The sequence below is a fragment of the Siniperca chuatsi genome, linkage group LG17 (genome assembly GCF_020085105.1).
Source record: "Siniperca chuatsi isolate FFG_IHB_CAS linkage group LG17, ASM2008510v1, whole genome shotgun sequence".
NCBI classification, from domain to species: domain Eukaryota; kingdom Metazoa; phylum Chordata; class Actinopteri; order Centrarchiformes; family Sinipercidae; genus Siniperca; species Siniperca chuatsi.
In genome coordinates, this window is record NC_058058.1 from 25640511 (window position 1) to 25661609 (window position 21099).

General features: G+C 41.7%; 1 protein-coding gene across 1 annotated transcript in view; it reads left to right on the forward strand.

Moving 5' to 3' along the window:
* Positions 1 to 21099, forward strand: part of glcci1a (glucocorticoid induced 1a) — a 56121-nt gene that overhangs the window by 25897 nt on the left and 9125 nt on the right. The window contains 1 exon segment of the mRNA XM_044171043.1: positions 10323 to 10412. Coding sequence (XP_044026978.1) covers positions 10323 to 10412 — 90 coding nt within the window.

Below are 21099 nucleotides of genomic sequence, written 5' to 3' on the forward strand. Positions count from 1 at the left end.
TACTGTGATGGTGCATCACTGCAAAATGAATAAAGAGGAAACGCTGCCTATATAATCTTAATGAGTCATCATTATTATTATTCACAAGTTGCTGATGAAGCTTGGAAATCTACATATGTCAGATGGAAATAAAAATGCACATTACGAAGAAAATGCGGCGTGCTGACAGAATATTACCTTTACCCAAGCAGTGTCAGCGAACAAGAGATTAGACTTATGTGGAAAAGGTGCACATTCTGTTGATTCACAAATGAAAACACTGGTACAATATTTCAAACAGAAAGCCAACACATTATGAGGTAGTCAGCAGTTCAGTTCACGTTGTGATATCAAAGTGTAGTTTAATCCCAAAACATTTAGCAAAGCTATCTATGTGAAATAAAATAGACTAGCAATCTTAATAATCGTCACAAGGAAGCAACAGCTGGTGTGTTATGGCTCTGAACAGACAATTCATTAGCCTACTGTCCCTAGGATCGCCGCTGCAGGTCTTCCCCTGCCCCGCGTTACAGGAGCACCCGGCCATCTCAATAGTGCCGGTGATGTGGTAAGGACCCAGAGTGAACATCAGCTTTGCTTTGACTGGGCTGGACATCAGCCTTCATAAATACCAGGTCCTCCATGTTGTGCATTAATACCTTGACAACCTGATAAGCCATTGTAGACCCATCCACCCCAAGAGACAACACAAAAGAGTTAAAAATGTCCTTGTATATTATATGAGGCCACTTCTTCACGTCATCCTCCCACTCGTTAATAATTTGAGGGTGTGGCACCAACCTGCCATTTCGACTTTTTATTGAGTTTTGGAAGAGCTCCCACAACATCGTGAAAATAGGCTAAGCTAATGTTAGCTCACTCAGGGAATCACAGCACAAAAACCGGAAGTTCGACCAACTGTTTACGTCCGCATTCGAAAGTAAGTTGGATAATATAGGCCAGTCCATATGCCTCACCTCTGACATGATGCATTTTGGTGAATTTAGTATTTATGTTGTACATTGCTTATGTATTACACCAGGAAGCTCTGATGCTGAATTGATTCTAATAGGATACTGGATATTGGCACTGATCACCAGAGTAGAAAACTCTTTGTTTCAATTCAATTTGACTCTGCTCCAGTTTCGTCCCGCAGTCCAGACATGTAGGTTAGGTTAGCTGGCGAGTCTAAATTGCCTGTAGGTGTGAGTGTGAATGGTTGTTTGTCTCTGTGTGTCAGCCCTGGCGACCCGTCCAGGGTGTACCCGCCTCTCGCCCAGTGTCAGCTGGGATTGGCTCCAACCCCCCGCGACCCTCAAGGATAAGCGGCGTAGCTAATGGATGGCTACTTGGGCTTTAGGAAATAGTGATGGACATTTTTTAAATGATTTTTTTTTTTTTTACTATTTATGAGACATTTAATGGACCAAAAGATTACTGATAAATAATCGATGGATTAATCAATAATAAAAATAATCAATAGTTGCAGCCCTACAATATTGCATAAACCACATCACAGAATTTATCTTGGGAACATAATTTTCTTCTGCATTCCACAAGTAAGCAACACTGCTATTTCCTTTTCAATGTAAAATTGCATAAAGTGCAACTTATAGGCTAATTCATAAACACATTTCCTGGTTTAAAACCTGTGGACAAAAATGAGTAACCAAGAAATATATATCTGTCTATTGCTAGGCAAAAAGCTTGGACACATTTAATGATTTCAGTACTTTTTTCCCTCCACAAATGCAACACAACTAAAACATGACACATGTATATTTTTTAGGCCTCCATGTGTAAAACAGTTGAGCAAGAATAAAAAAAAAAAAAAAAATCATTATGTATATTGAAGGATATCCTATACAGCTCCTATCAACTGTTAGTACCAAATGCTTCAACGAAGAACAATATCCGCTTTAATAATCTCTTTGAGTACAGACCGACAGAAACTGAATGTCCACTCACTAATTCATCTGCAACTACTGAATGAAAAGGACTCCTGAAACTGATGTGACGTGATCTGCTAGAGAGAAGACATGACACTCTGTTGGATTTGTTAGAACTATAGAAACTTTGTCAACTCTCCGTTGTACAGTGATGTCACACAGTGGAGGTTCTTCTCTCGTAAGTGATATTTGGCTGAGTGCAGACACCTGCTGCAGAGAGCAAGGTGAATTTCTTAACATTAATTAGCAACAGCTGATATGACCTGTTTCTGGCGATGTCATTTTAACCCGTGAAAGCGACGTCATCAATGTGGACAAAATGTTAGCCAATACCTTAAAATGTGCCTGGATCAGCCCCAATACTGGGATCGGCTTGGGACATCTCTAATAGTTTTTTCCTCTTTCTTCTCCAATTAATCGTCTCAGGGCCCCTAAACAACCTAAACAATGTATCTATAAAGTAATATATATATACAGTGAGGAAAATAAGTCTTTGAAGACCCTGCTATTTTGCAAGTTCTCCCACTTAGAAATCATGGAAGGGTCTGAAATTGTCATCGTAGGTGCATGTCCACTGTGAGAGACATAATCTAAAAAAAAAAAAAATCCAGAAATCACAATGTATGATTTTTTAACTATTTATTTGTATGCTACAGCTGCAAATAAGTATTTGAACACCTGAGAAAATCAATGTTAATATTTGGTACAGTTGCCTTTGTTTGCAATTACAGAGGTCAAACGGTTCCTGTAGTTTTTCACCAGGTTTGCACACACTGCAGGAGGGATTTTGGCCCACTCCTCCACACAGATCTTCTCTAGATCAGTCAGGTTTCTGGCCTGTCACTGAGAAACACAGAGTTTGAGCTCCCTCCAAGGATTCTCTATTGGGTTTAGGTCTGGAGACTGGCTAGGCCACGCCAGAACCTTGATATGCTTCCTACAGAGCCACTCCTTAGTTATCCTGGCTGTGTGCTTCGGGTCATTGTCATGTTGGAAGACCCAGCCTCGACCCATCTTCAGTGCTCCAACTGAGGGAAGGAGGTTGTTCCCCAAAACCTCGCAATACATGGCCCCGGTCATCCTCTCCTTAATACAGTGCAGTCGCCCTGTCCCATGTGCAGAAAAACACCCCCAAAGCATGATGCTACCACCCCCATGCTTCACAGTAGGGATGGTGTTCTTGGGATGGTACTCATCATTCTTCTTCCTCCAAACACGTTTAGTGTAATTATGACCAAAAAGTTCTATTTTGGTCTCATCTGACCACATGACTTTCTCCCATGACTCCTCTGGATCATCCAAATGGTCATTGGCAAACTTAAGACGGGCCTGGACACGTGCTGGTTTAAGCAGGCGAACCTTCCGTGCCATGCATGATTTCAAACCATGACGTCTTAGTGTATTACCAACAGTAACCTTGGAAACGGTGGTCCCAGCTCTTTTCAGGTCTTTGACCAGCTCCTCCCGTGTAGTTCTGGGCTGATTTCTCACCTTTCTTAGAATCATTGAGACCCCACGAGGTGAGATCTTGCATGGAGCCCCAGTCCGAGGGAGATTGACAGTCCTGTTTAGCTTCTTCCATTTTCTAATGATTGCTCCAACAGTGGACCTTTTTTCACCAAGTTGCTTGGCAATTTCCCCGTAGCCCTTTCCAGCCTTGTGGAGGTGTACAATTTTGTCTCTAGTGTCTTTGGACAGCTCTTTGGTCTTGGCCATGTTAGTAGTTGGATTCTTACTGATTGTATGGGGTGGACAGGTGTCTTTATGCAGCTAATGACCTCAAACTGGTGCATCTAATTTAGGATAATAAATGGAGTGGAGGTGGACATTTTAAAGGCAGACTAACAGGTCTTTGAGGGTCAGAATTCTAGCTGATAGACAGCTGTTCAAATACTTATTTGCAGCTGTATCATACAAATAAATAGTTAAAAAATCATACATTGTGATTTCTGGATTTTATTTTATTTTTTAGATTATGCCTCTCACAGTTGTCATGCACCTACGATGACAATTTCAGACCCTTCCATGATTTCTAAGTGGGAGAACTTGCAAAATAGCAGGGTGTTCAAATACTTATTTTCCTCAATGTATGTATATATATATATATATATATATATATATATATATATATATATATATATATATATATATATATATATATATATATATATATATATATATATATATATATATATATATATGTGTGTGTGTGTGTGTAGATATATGTATGTACTTGTAAAAGAGTATTTTTACTTCTAGGATCTGAGTACTTCTTCCACCACTGTATGTATTACATGTACCTGTAGCACACACATAATACTTAGTGCAAATGTACACCTATTCACTGAGAAAAGGCACAGATTCAAAACTCGAGCTTGGGATTTTAAGAATTGATATTGTATCATTCAGCTGAAAATCTTTCAGTCAGACAATACGTTTTTTTATTATTGATTATTTAATACTTTATTCTGAAACCGTCAGCTATAAAGCTACAGAATATTGTAGCAAAATATTGAGTTATCGGCTGTTTCCATCCAAATGCTAGTGTCTGTCCATGTGGAGGCGTCTGTGGAGGAATAGACTACAGTGTGCCCAGCCCTCCAGTTTCCTCTCGCTCCATCTGGAGATTATTTATATGCCAAAATCAGCAACAGACAAACTGTAAATCCCAATACTGTTTATTCATTGACAGAACACATGCTGGTCAGGTGCAGCATGGAGTGTTAGAGTGCAGTCACACACAGTTTATCTGAGTACATACAAAATATAAAATAAACACAATTCATCAATCAATATACTTCCTAAAGGGAAAGTCTGGGTCTTACGTTTGTAGTTTATCAGTTATGATACCATTTTGCTCACCAACTTCATTGCTGAGATCTGGTGACGTGTAGGAGAATCAACTACTTTATTCAAATAATTACACTTTGATACACTCGTTGGGGCACCACCCGGTAAACCGGGAAAAACAAAACCAATTTCATTAAAACTCGGATCATTAAGTTGATCAGTCTCTAAGAAGGATTGGATTCTTTTTAAAAGATTGACCTTGTCTCCTGCTTCAAAGAAAACACACAGTCAACGTCTTGCTGATTAAATGACATTTATTTCTAGCTAAATGCCTAATAACTGAATAAATGGAGGATTAAGGTATATGATAATGAAAATAACAAACACAACAGATAAAATAGCAGATACTGAGTGATGAAATAAACCTGATTATAAAAACGACTGCAAGACTCTAACGCAACGCTAAGGCAATTAACTTCTCTAAATAGGAATTTATATATTTTATTCGACATCAACTCTTTACACAGCAAAACTGAGGTTTAGCGCTGGCAAAGATGAGGCGGAGGAAGGTGCTGGCGTGCCTGCCTGTGGCTCAGACGCTGTGATTAGGGGGCCCAGCAGGCCGTTCCCAGGTGACTCCGTGAAGCAGTTTGTCACCGAGCTGATGACGTCGTCAGGCCGGACTGGCGGTCTCGTTTCAAGCCCGACGGCAGAGGTCTGGGCCAAGTCGCTGCCGGCACAGTTCTCTGGGAGATGCAGGGTTCGAAGTTTCTTCGGCTCTAACCTTTGTTGTGTTAGAACACAGACGTTTTTCAGCCTTCTTTCAGAAGGGCTTTGCTTTCAAAGTTGGCTGGTTTCCAGTGACTCGCGGCTGCTTCTGTCGAGTCTGTGATGTTGTGGCTTGTCGAATAAAATATCTCACACATACACTAACCTATTCAGCTAGGTTTCAGTAACTTAAAAAAAAGAAATAACGTAAAAATTGCGAGGGTTAGTGTTAACGTAATAAAAATGTAAGTCAAAGGAAACCACTTTAATGCCTCAGTTTAATACTGAGGCATTAAACACACTTGCTTGGAAAAAGGTTAAACTGTGAATGGACTTAAGACAAGGAAAAGAAACTTAAAGAAATGTGTATTAAGAAAATTAAAGGAAAAAAATAAAACAACCGTTGAGCTCAGACAACAATAGTTTGCTTAATACAGTGTAATAGCTACAGTATTATACAGATTCATAATGAAGATGGTTGCCGAGACTTCTGTATGTTGGTCAGTAGGTGGCAATGCGGTCACCTGGGAAACAAGAGGTTAACTCCTTGAATTAATAACATGCTTATTTCATGTCCTACAAAAATAAAAGTTGGCTTACACATTAAGGAAACGTGCTGATTAATGTTGGTTATATAGCTAATTCACATGGATTCGGGTTACACAGCAAGAATATCACAGTTCTTTCGCTTAGGAATGTACTTTCATCTTTTATGATAGGTGTCTGGCAAACCTTAGTCTCTACTCCTTTAGTTAACCTAATCCAGAGAGTCAGTTTTTTGTCTCTTAAAGGTAGAGTGCAGGACTTTTACATATAAATGAATATCTGTTACATTTAAGCCCTTGCCAAACGAGTTCACACAATGCTGGTTAAGCCTATCACCGCCAGGTAAATGTCCCTGTATTTAGCAGTATACAGAGTTTTTAAATCTGGTGTCTGTGGCGACATTCCCACGCTGGCGCACTGGTAATGATGCTTTTTACGCCAACCAGCGAAGATTGGTTTGGATTTGATTTGGTTTGCCAGAGTGGAAGCGGGGAGCAACCCAGCGCCATGTAGAGAGCTCTGCGATCCGCCATTGCTGAAAAAACAAAAAAGGTCCTTTGGAGAGAATGTTTATTATTGAGAATTGCTTATTGTTTATTTTCTTTATTATGATTGTATAGTTTGTGTGAATGTGCTTTGGCAACATAGTATTGTAAGCAGTACTGCTCTTGGACAGGTTGGTAAAATATTTGGAGTATGTAGTATGTATAGCTATATAGCTATTACATTGACCTAAATAATGGATTATTGTCTTGGAACTGTGGACATTTCTCTGTATTTTTGTAACAATTTCTGAACACGAGCCATAATAAGCATGCATCGACAGTGTTTGTGTAATTACTCTCACTGCCAGAAGGGGGAGACAAAAGTTCCGCACTCCAGCTTTAAATTTTGCTGTTACTCCATTAGCATGACAAGACATGTCTTTCCTCTGGGGGGGAAAGCTCTGGTCTTGTCTGGCAAGTATCCTAATTGACACCTTTACTGTTATAGAGGTGAAGGAGTCAGTTTGTAGGTCCAGAGGTCTGAGCAGAGTTTAATGGGGGAAAAAATAGAAGAAACCTCAGGAAAAGGAAAAGAGGAGGGATCCCTCTCCCAGGACGGACAGACATGCAATACTTGTATGAAATAGGCCAACATAATATAAAATTACAGTATGGACAATCATGAATGACAAAATAATAAATAGATTGTAACATATATGAAGAATATGGATCCAGGAGGACGTTGGGCAACTTAAGGTGCCTCCCAACAGATAGGACCTGAGCCACATGACCTCTCCACCATGAAACCTGGAAGTGGACACACTACACAAACACACAAGAGGCAGAACTTTAGCACACCATTCACACAGGTAGGAGAAAGAAACAGACACACAAAGGGATAGAGAGACAAGAGCAGAGGGTGAATCTCCTGGAGGACAAAGATCCAGATCCAAAACCTCTGGAATGAGGCACCAACAGCCAGGGGAGAGAGAGAGGTCCAGGACGGCTGGTGGTCCAGCACAGAGAAGCCTGAGGGAAAAGAGAGGACAAGGAGGAGAAACTAGAGAGAGAGAGAGATAGGCACACAGCTGTGCTTGTGGGACATAAACAGACAGAGGGTTAGAGAGATGTAGTGGTTTTCAGAAAGTTTACAGTATTCTTGTCGACAGGACGAGACTGAGACCGCCCCACCGGACGGTTAATGGTAACAGGTAGCCTGAAGCCTGAAGTTATCAAAAATAAAGCTGAAAGTTACGGTGAACCGATGAGTTTTAAGTTTGGATTTAAAGGCCCCAACAGCGTCACACTATCTGATGTCAACAGGGAGGTTATTCCAGAGGAAGGGGACATGGTAGGAAAAGGCCCTGCAGCCAGCTGACTTTTTAACTCAGGGGACAGACAGGAGTCTGCATTCTGAGAGCGGAGAGCACAGGATGGAATATAAGGTTTAAGGACATCAGACAGGTACGAAGGGGGCTCACCCATTTACAAAAGCACCTTAAAGTCTGATCTGACATGGACAGGGAGCCAAAGACGGGAAGCTAAAATTGGTGTGATTTTCTAGTTTTAGTTAAGATTCCAGCTGCAGCGTGCTAAACCATCCAAGACTTTTAGTACTAGCATCTGGCAGGAGGCCTGACAACAAAACGTTAAAATACATGAGTTATTGAACTCAATCGCAACTTCACACTGTGTATGAACTCAGTGTGACCTGTGATGTCACCAGATCAATAAAAGAATCAGGTGGCCATTGCTTGCTTACTTTCTCCTGGACTCTTTCATTGCAGCTGCAGCTGCTTGTTTGGAAAAATTGTTGCTAGAATCAACAATTCAGATAAAAAAAAAGTCTTTATTATTAAAATTCTAGTTTTATAATTGGTTGTTTTCCCATTTCGTAGTTTATCTTTTATTTCCCTTTCCTTGCCATCCCAGTTTTTTTTTTTTTTTTTTTTTTTTTTTTTAGATAATTTTCTTTATCGGATAGGAACAGCTGAAGAGAGACAGGAAAGGGGGGAGAGAAGGGGGATGACATGTTTTTTTGCCCAGTCTCTTTCTTATGGTGGAGTCATGAACACTGACTTTTACTGAGGCAAGTGAGGCCTGCAGTTATTTGGATGTTGTTGTGGAGTCTCTGAATGGCTGAAGAAGAACAAAATGAAGACTTTGGAGTGGCCTAGTCAAAGTCCTGACCTGAATCCTATTGAGATGCTGTGGCATGACCTTAAAAAGGCAGTTCATGCTCAAAAACCCTCCAATGTGGCTGGATTACAACAATTCTGCAAAGATGAGTGGGCCAAGATTCCTCCACAGCGCTGTAAAAGACTCACTGCAAGTTATCGCAAAGACTTGATTGCAGTTGTTGCTGCTAAGGGTGGCCCAACCAGTTATTAGGTTTAGGGGGCAATCACTATTTCACACAGGGCCATGTAGGTTTGGATTTTGTTTTCCCTTAATAATAACAACCTTAATCAAAAACTGCATTTTGTGTTTACTTGTGTTATCTTTGACTAATATTTAAATTTGTTTGATGATCTGAAACATTTAAGTGTAACAAACATGCAAAAAAAAAGAGAAATCAGGAAGGGGGCAAACACTTTTTCACACCACTGTATATACCAACTCTGTCAGTTTTATCGCAGCCAATAGAGATGTACCATTTGTCCACATAGCAGTTACTTCCTCTACATCTTCCCGTGTTGTCAGTCATAATTCTTGTGTACATATATCGGATCGTATATTAAGAATATTATTTTTTTAAATTTCTATTCTCCACTGACTTAAAGTCTCTCAGGTGACATGTAGTAATTGCCTCTCTGGTGGTAAATGCTGGGACCACTGCTGGATTCCAAGTGCTAAGGGCTCTCTTTAGGACCACGGCAAAGTTTCCTCTTCCTCTGCCTCTTCCAACAGCTGGCTGCGGTTCTCTTCCTGCTGCCACCTTCTCGGTTCTCGGCTCTCTGCGCTCCGGTCCTGTTCTGGTTGCAGGACGCTCTGCACGGGGGCTGATGTCTGTGGAGTGCGGGCTCTCTCTTGTGACGTCTGCTGGTTGTTCTGTTGAAGGAGCTCTCTCGTGTGCCTCTGTTGCTCCTCAGCCTGTGACTTCCACTGGGCTCGTGCCTTGTTGCTGGGGGAGTGCGGGCACTCAAAGTACGAATGCCCTCCTCTGCACAGACTGCACTCCACACATGTGGAATTTCTGAAAAAAATGTTAAGTCAGTGCAGAATCCAAATCTCAGCTTAGTCAGTGACCATGTGATGGGTGTGTCTGTAGTCCTGTCAGCTCTGGATGGCTTCATCTCTCTTCATCCTCCCCAAGACAGACAAGAGGACAGAATAAGGGGGGAGTCTCTAGTAACTGACTTGCTGCTGAAAACAAACAAATGGCCCTTTGAGTTGGACACATTAAGATGAGCAAGCCAGCAGTTCAGTTTCCTCTGGGTGTTGGACGGGGAGGTTGTATTGAGTGTGTGAGCTTGGATGAGACAGAGTTCACTGTAGTGCTCTCTCACTGTGTCGCAGAGCTCAGCTTTCACTTAGGAGTACGAATACGTGAGTCTGCCCATGCTGCCTCTGTGAATTTGTCACATTGATCATCCATTGCTGGAATAGTCAAAGGTTTTGATAATCTCTTTGACAGACTTTAGTGAGTACAATGTAATCATAACTGATAGGAACGACGGCCAAAACTAAGCTCCAGATTGTAATTAACCGGAATGATCCTTGAAGAGTCACGGTGAGAACATTGTTTAACAAGTGCAGACCCAGGTTTGCTAATAGTAATGTGTAGCTGTGATGTTCTTTTCAGACTCTTGGATGTTGGAGTGAGGAAACAGGAGAGAAGAGGAGCACCCACCAGCGCTCTGCATCCTGGGGCAGCGTCGACCAGCTCAAAGAGGCATGGCACTAACATGAATACAGTTACAAACACATTTAAGCCAAACTTATTGTTTGATGCACAGGACTGTAGATCTGCACAACATGGAGCTGAGATTGTGGGATTGTGCATTTAGGCTCTTGTATGAGCCTATTTTAACTACAGTTACCCAGAAAGCCCTTGTCTTTTTCTTTTTAGACAGATGTTTGAGTGAAGAATCCTTATAGAGGCATTGTTCAGTTGTTTTATGCTTCTTTTTTTTTTTAGTCCTCTTCTGAGTTATAATGGGAGTGGATTGCATGCAGTTATTGTGTCACATGACCCACACTGATCCTGACTCCTACAAATTTCACTTCCCATACACAATTTATACAGCAAAACATAGACAAATGTTTCCTCTTTCAGATAATGTAAGCAATAGGACTTCCAGTTTTTGAATGTTCGCCTCAATGCAACAGGAGAGCCCTTCAACTGTCGCATTGACTCCAATGTTATTTTACCTCTCATACTCTTAAGCAAAAATACAAATGTGGGGACTTTTCGAACTGCCATTCCTCAGTCATTTTTAAAATTACATATCTACATCTTTCTACAGTGTTTTGATGCTCTGTGAAAAAAATGTCACAACTTTTACGACTTGACGTTTTTGAGTTATGGTGTCTTGTTCGAGCGGTACCTCGGCAGGGGCTCTCTGTGTGTTATCAACAGTTGTCCCAACAATGACTCAGCATTTTCAGAAACACAGGGGTTTGTCATTTAGCTGATTACCTGCAGCAGTTTGTGCCTCTGTTTCTGATTGGACTTTACATTTAGGACCTCTCTCTCTCCTTTTCAGCGCTCTCCTTTAACTCTTTCCTTTTAACTGTTAATAGTGCGAGGCTTCAGGGGCACTCAGTGGTTAGAGCTCCTGCCACATGTCTACACACCTTGTGGGAACCACAGGGCTCCCGGCTCGTCTCCCGACCGGTCTGGAGAAAAATACTAACTACATATTGACATACACCTTCTCCAGCCTGGAGTAGGCTGACTTTTCAAAATAAAAGCTCACAGACTGTAACAAGTGCTCATAGTGGGGCCCTGTAGTATCCCAGATTTTCAAATTAAAGCCCCCAGATGGTAACAGGTTCTTACCGTGGCGCCCTATAGTACGCTGTATTTTCAAAATTGAAAGTCCCGAACGGTAACACTCTTAATTATTATTTTTCCGTTCGTTTTTCGGTCGACTACTACTTCTGCTTTCAGCTATAGGAACCATTGAAATATCAAAATGTTCAGCTATTTAGAGACATTTATGCTTGTATTCAACTTTTTTTTACCTTGCTTTTTTAAAATATTATCCCAGGTTTTTCAGCATTTGAACTTTCAGTCTGTTCAGGGAATTCATTTCAGCTTTCACATGGATTTTCTGCAGGAAATGCATTTTCTAGTTAGCCCCACCTTTTTGCCTGAGAATCATCACGTTTTTCTTCTGTATCAAAGTAATCCAGTGATAGTTGTCTGAACATCCATAGGTACATTGTAAACAGGAACTAATAGCTAATTCAGCATACATTTAATGGTGCCAGTTTGACAAAATGTAAACAAATATAGGCTAAGCAAACGCTCAAGTTGTAGCTCATAGTGTAACTCACTGAATCCATGGCAACATTATACTTCCTGTTTACATCCCCAAAGCATTATAATAAATAATATAATAAAACTTTCTTTACAGAGCACTTATCAAAACAAAGTACAAAGTGCTTCACAACAAGATAAATAAAACACCACAGTGAATGATGAAATATAAAGAAATAAAATACATAAAATACACAAGAGCAATAAGATAAACAGCCAGTTCAGGTAAAATCAGGATCTGCTTCCAGATAAAAATGTGTTTCGAGACGAGACTTAAACGAAGACGCTGACTCAGACAACCTCATTTCTTTGGGCAAGTTGTTCCAGAGCCTCGGGGCCCTGATAGCAAAAGCTCTGTCCCCCTTAGTTTTCATCCTGGACTCAGGAACAGACAGGAGACCCCTGCCCGAAGATCTCACACTACATGAAGGTTCATAAGGGATTACAAGGTCTAAAATCTAATCTGGGGCCAGGCCATTAAGAGCCTTAAAAGTAATCAACAAGATCTTAAAATCAATCCTAAAACCAACAGGGTGATGTGGTCGCACCTCTCGGTCCTGGTTAACAGCCGAGCAGCTGAGTTTTGTACAGTCTGCAGTCGTGTCAAAGTTTTTTGATTAAGACAAGTGAACAGGCTGTTACAATAATCAAATCAAAAATAATTATGGGAACTGTAGTTCCAAAATGTAGGGGCGCAGTTGTCTAGTTTGTCTGAGGAGGGGGGCACAGTATCAGACTTTAATCACCCTGCTTTTAGTACTCATACTAAAAGGTCAGCCTTTTTACTTTACAAATTTTACCTTTTGCTCTTTTACTCCTTTAAAGTCCCCTTACACTGTTAAACCATCACTAGAGCTCTGCATGTGGAAGTCTTAGCATAGAGTAGGTAGCATTTTTTATCTATATTCTCATCTCTTGGTGCCATTGTTGATGACATGACAACACTCATGAGAAAACATGGAGACTTTTTAAGAACTCTCAGACCTACAAGTTTTCGATCTGGCAGAAGCGATGAAACAGTAGTGACTGAAGTGCAGTTGCTTCCGGCTGTATAACCTCCTGTGTGACATCGTGTTTGGTGTTCGTGTCTTTGTGGTGCTGATGGTGTACAGCAGCAACAGACACATCTTCTGAAGCTGCACCCAACACGACACTATCAGACCTTCTCAGCGCCACCCTGGTGAGACTCAGCAGCAGCAGCAGGGAGGTGGCAGATAATGCTCTCTCACTCTTAACTACCCACTTCCTCTCTTTGCAATGGCCATAACCTGCTGAAATTTATGGTCAGCCAAGCCCCAGCTGGCTCCTCTCCGCCTCCTGCAGCAAAGGGAACAATAAGGGCCTCACTAATGTGAGTTACAGGGCTGCAGAGGAGGAGCAGCGCTGATACAGATTCCACAGATGTCACTAGACAAGCTACAAGGAGGAAGAGGAGAGGGGACAGACCTGAGCAGAGCTGCTGCTTTAAAGAGCTACACCACAAGTGTTTGCAGGGATATTAGTGTGCGTAATCAGACTCATCTGTCTTATCCTGCCTGTATCTTAATGACAGTGTCAGAGTAGGTGTGCTGTAGTTGGTGCATCATTTCTTTTTTTGGTCAAAGCAAACCTTGTATTAGTCAAAGAAAACTCTTGTTTCAGTTGGGACTTCTTCTATAATTGTGTTAAACTATTGTAAGTTGAAAAGGTGACACCTAGTGGCTCTTATGGGTATGCTGATGTAAGCGTAAGCACTAATGCCACCTAGTGGCTCATTTTGTATCAGAAATAATCTTTGGCTCCTGTCTGAGCTTTAACCAGGAAGTGGGTGCCCATGTGATGAGGCGGCTGTGGCTTAGTGGTAGAGCGGGTCGTCCACCAGTCGGCGGTTCGATCCCGGCTTCCCCGAGCCCACATGTCGAAGTGTCAAGGGCAAGACACTGAACCTCCTGGCTGTGCCTTCAGTGTGTGAATGATGAATTAGTTTCTTTGTACAGTATGTGAATGCGATATGTAGTGTGTGAAGCGCTTTCAGTGGTCAGAAGATTAGAAAGGCGCTATACAAGTACAGTCATACTCCATGATGTAACAAGGCACCTTCGTTCAAGCCACAGTCCTGTGCTTCATCCACTAGTTCTGCCGCAGCCAAGGCAAGAGCAAAAGCAGAAACGTGAAGCCAAAAAGAAACGTGAAGATTGAATTTTGATTGCATCCATTGAATTAATGAAATATACGCCGTTACAGCTGGTGCAGAAGCAGAGGGCTTAGAAGCTGCTGTTGACTCGCATAGTGACAAACATAGTTGTGAACATGAGCAAGGTCTCATTCCCTTTGAAACTGCACTGAACAGCATGTCATTGACAAGGCAAAATCAGTGGACATCCAGGAAACACTGGTAACAGGAGAGCCACGCCCAGCTGATGGAGCTCCACCAAATGCAGAACAAAGCCACAGTGACAATATTCAAGCTCCACACATCAACACAGGGGGCTGCTGTTCTCCAGTCAGGTCAATGTGTGCCGGCCCACAGTACACTGCAGAGTCATGTTTCTTTATTTAGGCCATGGTTTAGACAGGATGTTTCGCACTTACAGTAGTTGCTGGAACGTCAGTAATGTTTGCTGGCGGTCTAGTTTTCAGTACTTATTATTCACATATTTTTAACAGCATAAACCCTGAAATTACCCAATAATACCCTTAATGACTTGGAAGTTCAGCGCATCATTTTAGACACACTTCCCCAAAATTCAGCAATATTATTATTATCAATATTATTCCCAACTACCAGTATTTATTTGTTGAGTAAGGATCACAATGAATTGTTTTTTTATTTCTAATTTAGACTGTATTAACAGTGACAGTGAAATGGATTTGCATGCTCCATTCACAAAACACTTTTTTTTTTTTTTTGTTCAATGGGTTTGTGTTTGCATCAGGTATATCAAGATAAAGTTCAAGCAAAAACAATTAAGAGCTGTGTTTGGGCTCTACAGTAACTAACAGATAACACCAAATTTGTAGTGTTACAAAGGCTCTTACATTCAGTGTGAAAATCTGTGCACTGTAATGCTAATGCTGTGTTTGGCTCTTACCTGCCAAGATAAGCAGTCTGTTTCAACTGATTTCACCATTTAAACAGTAACCACAATAAACTCCTTTGTCACCTGCGGAGAGAGTCCCCAGACACCCAAAAATCATGCAGGTTTGTGAGTTGATGAGGGGATACTTCATCAACTTTGAGAAATGCTGTGTACGACAAATTCTTAATTATTCGTGCCTTGATGTAAATTTGGCAGACGCAATACATTCAGTTATTTCTTTCTTTGTGTAAATAAACATTGTGACAGTTTGTCTCGGCGTGTTGCTGTACCACTGCAGATAAAGTCAGCTGCACAGATGAGCGTCGCACACACCGTCGCACACAGTTACGTGTTAATTTATATAATTCATTTCCCATCTGGTATTGCTTTCATTTTTCACGCAGTTCTGTTGAATAACGCATCTCTTGGCGCTTTCATGGCACGTAATAGAAGGCATAATCAGTAACTAGAGGTGTGTCTCTTTCTGCCGTAAATTTGAACAACCTATATTTTATGTTAGCTAATGCATAAAGACAGCTATCTGTATCAGTGTTTTACAAAATGATTTTTATTATCTTTATGATATGATAATAACAAGTGCTTCACTAAAAGTATGCTCTGTGTGGGAAGCACAGTCGAATATGATAAGAACAGCTGATTCCAGGGGCACTGACTACATGAAAATGTCCAGCAGCAAACTTGAACTTAAATGGTTACAGCTGTCTGATGGCAGTAAACATAATCACTGCTTCTCCTGGTGGATAGATAAAGCATTGCAACTGGTTTCCACACATGGTGCTTAGAGGTGTGACGAGTCGGGGCTACATTCGCATTATCAAGGGGGGATCTCATTATCAGAATCAGAATCAGAAATACTGATCCCCGCAGGGAAACTCTTTGTTACAGCAGCTCGCCTTTACGTCAGTGCACACAGGAGAAAGTACTAGCAAAAATATATAATACACTATAAAACGTCTTGATTCTGAAAACAGTGTCCAGATGACTACGACTGAAACCTTTTCTACGATAGAACACTCCTGGACGAATGAGGGACTACACCGTCACACTATAAAACACTATAAAAACAGGTCAGAAAATAAATTAAGTACCAGGTGGGTATAAGTATAAGATAAAATAAGTGTGAAGTACCAAGTGGGTCTACCGGTTGATGATGATAATACAGTATAATAATACAATGTAATAAAATAAGTAATAAGCAGTGGTGCATGTACTGTCGAGTTAAGTGTAGCTTATTGAGATTATTAAGATATTGCACAGCAGTAGTGGAGGTATATAATATCAACGTCAATAAATAGGAAAAACTAACATGGGAAAACTAAATATTGCGCAGGAGTAATACACAGAATATTGCACAATTATTCAAGTATGGCAGAGATGTAATGATCAATGTCCAGTTTAGTGACCTAGGGTCATACAGACTGACACTTAGAGGGAGGAGTTAAAGAGTTTGATGGCCACAGGCAGGAATGACTTCCTGTGGCGCTCTGTGGTGCTTTTTGGGGGGATGAGTCTTCCACTGAAGGTACTCCTTTGTTTGACCAGCACGTCATGGAGCGGGTGGGAGACACTGTCCAAGATGGCATGTAGTTTGGCCAGCATCCTCCTCTCTGACACCTCTGCCAGAGAGTCCAGCTCCACCCCCACAATGTCACTGGCCTTACGGATCAGTTTGCTGAGCCTGTTAGCGTCCGCTACCCTCAACCTGCTGCCCCAGCATGCAACAGCATACAGGATAGCACTGGCCACCACAGACTCATAAAACATCTTCAGCATTGACCGGCAGATGTTGAAGGACCTCAGCCTCCTCAGAAAATAGAGGCGGCTCTGGCCCTTCCTGTAGACAGCCTGAGTGTTCTTGAGTGTGTTGAGTGGATTTCCCTCACCTCCTCCCTATGACCATCAGTAAAGGCCCTCCTCTTGGCATTCAGGATGTCCTTGATGTCCTTTGTTACCCACGATTTGTTATTCGGGTAACAATGGACCATCTTAGTTGGGACAGTGCAGTCCACACAGAAGTTAATGTAGCCAGTAATGCACTCAGTGAGCCCATCAATGTCCTCTCCATGAGGCTCACAGAGTGCATCCCAGTTTGTCTCCTCAAAACATCCCTGCAGTGTCTTATAGGCCTCCTCCGACCATCTCCTCACTGTCCTTGTGGTCACAGGCTGCCTTTTAACCAGAGGCACATAGCAGGGTTTGAGGTGAACCAGGTTGTGGTCTGACCTACCCAGGGGGGGAGGGGGGAAGAGCTGTATGCATCCTTAACGTTAGCATACAGCGAGTCCAGTGTCCTCTCCTCTCTAGTAGGACAATTCACATACTGGGTGAAATTAGTCAGTGTTGTTGAGTCTGGAGTTGTGCTATGGCAGTGTGAATGGTGTTGCACGCCAATGCCGGGTTAGCAGAGGGGGGGGGATGTAAACAGCCACAACAAATTCACACACAAACTACACTTGTGGAACTCCGTCTGACTCCGGGCTAACGCCGTTAGCTCGTCCATTTTATTCGCCAGCAGTCTCACGTTGCCCATGACGAGAGAAGGCAGACACGGCTTAAATCTCTTGTTCTTAAGTCTCTTTTGTCTGCACCCCTCTCTTCCCTCGCCGCTTCGTTCCACTCAGCATCCTCGGTGTGTCCTCCTCTAGATCTCAGTGGGGACATTGGTTGTCCTGGGGGCCATGCTGCTCGGCTTCAGCATGATCAGCTGTTCCCTGGTGTAAACAATGCGGCTGATCTGCAGCGGTGCCCTGACCGAGTGGCAGGAGAAGTTCCACAGCGACAAAAAATACCAAAACACTTTCTACTCTCATTTTCGTAAAGAACGTAGTTTAAATTATACTTACGCAAAAGTTACTCAGGTTTCGAAGAGAAAGGAAAGCTAAAAGTTGGAAAAAGTAAGACGACGAGATGGAGCAATGGCAACAGGCAGCATGCACGTTGGCTCACGCGCACTAAAAAATAAAAAAATAAATATCCGAGCTCGAGAGGACTTCCTCGGATAACCCAAACGGACTGACGTATACAATCGCTAACCAAGAGTGATTTTCAAGTAAGAGGCTTGTGTCTGGGCTGAGAGAGATTTTATAACTGTGCTATTTCATCTAAGCTTCATTGTTGTGAATTGCATTTGCTTATTTGGAAGGTAACGGACTGCCGTGTCCTGTTTTGCTGTTGTTTTTCTTTGTGTTAGCACGTTCCATTTTGTATCGGTACCACGCTGTTGGGCCGTTTAACTGTGTTAGCTTTATCCATGGTGGAAGCTAATAAATGTGCTTTATCAGACCAATGTCCAGCGACACAACTGGTGGATGAATGTTTGCTGCCGGGTTACTGTGCGATACATGGGCAGCTATTGTGCTTTACCACAGCATTTGAGATTCCTTGTGCCTACCTCTGTGTGCTACCTTTCTCTTTCCTCTCCACCAACGCACATGCCTTTACACGTACATATACACTTACACACACTAGCCAGATAGCACGAGAGCTTAGCTAGCTAAGCTGCCCGCTGTCTTGAGGACAATTAGAGCTTGTCCTTTTTAGCTCTGTCCCTTTGTTTGAGTTTCATGGGTCTGCCTGCCATTTTGGCTCTGTGTGTGACGAAGACCCATGTGGTCACGTCCGCCAACTTCCTCGCACCCCAACACACACGCACACACATCTCAAATGCTTGCTTTAGACTAGATGGTAGTGGTTATTGACTGTTGAAGTTATTGATTTTGAATCAGGGCTAAGGTTAAATAAACACTATTGTATCTTTTAAAGAGCAGTTGCTGTGCTTATTGTGTGTACGTGTTGTGATAACAGCTGGCTGCGACGGTCAGTGCTCAGATCTCACCCTTCACTGTCCCCCTTATTAATGTAAGATAGTACCTTAAATGTCAGCCCTTTTAGGTGGACAGCCACTTTGAGACTGTTTTTCACATTTGCTTATTGGTCCCTGATCCCAGGGTGGTGCCCCGTAATTATTCATCCATATTAATAATTTTGCTAACATTAATAATTGTATTAATATTCATAAATATATTTGGTATTTCTGCTAATAACCAAACCTGCCCTACCTGAATCCCAACATAATGACATAATCATTGAGCAATCAAAGCCAAAATATCCTACCTCCAAATATTTTACCAACCTGTCCAAGAGCAGTAACGGGACATCAGAGTCTGCCCTCAGTCCGTCTCTCAGCGCTCTCCAACGAGGAAAAGCTGAAGCTACACCAATGGTTATCCCTGTTTGTCCTCGCTGTCGATCGCTTTCTTTTTTTTGACTGTAATCCTTCTTCTGAACGCTGAGTTTCTTTTTAATCTGGAGCATCAGAAACTTTTCTTGGACGCTTCTTGGGTTTTTCCACCATAGGCTCTGCAATGTAGCCTACTCCGTCGCTACGGTTGCTCCAGAGCCGTGTAGAGAGAGAGTTGTGTCATCTCTGTTCAATTTCAATTCAAGTGGTTTTATTGCCATGACTGCATATAATACAACATATTCACATACAATACAATCGTAATATACATAATGTCGCCACAGACATCAGATTTAAAAACTCCAGTATACAGGGACATTTACCTGGCGGTGATAGGCTTAACCAGCATTGTGTGAACTCGTTTGGCAAGGGCTTAAATGTAACGGATGCTCATTTATATGTAAAAGTCCTGCACTCCAGCTTTAAGTACAGTACTTGAGTAAATGTACTTAGTTGCTTTCCACCACTGGTTAGTGGCGGAGGCCGCCTTTCCCTCACAGGGTTCAAATTGCGTACCCACAAACAAGGGATTTACAGGAAACAATGCATGCACATACAGGACTCCGGTGTTGGGGATTTGGAAACGCAAGCATTGTTGTCGCTGAAAGTGTTCTTTAGTCTTGTTTATTAATATCTTCTGTATTTACAGTAAAGCTTAAGGATTATTGAGAGCCGAAGTCCTGACGTCAGTTCTGGGATGCTTTTCCACTAGCTTCTGTAACTCAGTGCAATCTGTCGCTCACGGATTCTTTCATTGGTGAGGTTTACCATCCATATTATAAGAGCATTAACTACAGCACTTCATTTGTTAGCGTACAATCAGCTCCCATGAAACTTGACCAGTGCAACAGCACGGGTAAATTTTAGCCACAATAAAAACCCACCCACGCTCTCTTCTAACGTCATCTTTCCAACATTTTAGCTGTGTTCTCTGCTGACTAAAACATGTACTCTGTTCAGCCCTCTTTGCTTGCTTATTGTTACATCTATGTCGAGCAGCAGCCACCTGTCCATAGACTTGCCTCATTCTGTCGATCTGGAGACTTTTAACCCCAAATGTTCTTTAGCTTATGGGAAATCGTCTTTGGTAAAGGATGCTAAAAACAGGAATATTAAATAAACAAGATTACATTGTTCCCTGTTATGGTGTGAACTGCACACATACTGTTGAATAAGTTTTAGTGCTGGAAGTTTTAGTCATTTATTTATTTTATTTATATTGTCAGGGTTATTTTTAAGTTTGAGGTTTTCTTACTTCTGGCTCTCTGTAACTTTAAGACAGTGAGTCATTTTCCACAATCGAGCAGGAATATGGTAAAGCTTCCATGGTTATAGTACCGCTGGTTTCATCAAATCCTGATTGAGATCCAATCCATTATTGTTTTTATATAGTTTATGTACCAAAATAATCGAAGCTCAGAGGGCCATTGACTGGCTTTTGGAGCTTTCAGTTGGATCTCATGCAGAGTTCCCAACCTGAGTTGAATCTAAGGGGTTGTGAGATGATTACTGGGGAAAAAATAAGAAAACTAAATTCTCATACACAAAATTAGGCTAATTATTAAGGCTTAATGATTATTTTCATTATCAGTTTTTTTTTTTTCAATTAATTGTTAATGTATAATTTATCAGAAAACTGAAAAATGCCCATCACAAGTGCTCAGAGACCAAGGCTACATCTTCAAATTAATCGTTTTGTCCAGTTGCATCTTTCTTTGATTTTTAGCCTTTGAATACCTGTTTGTGTGTTTAACTTATAGATAGTATTGCTATG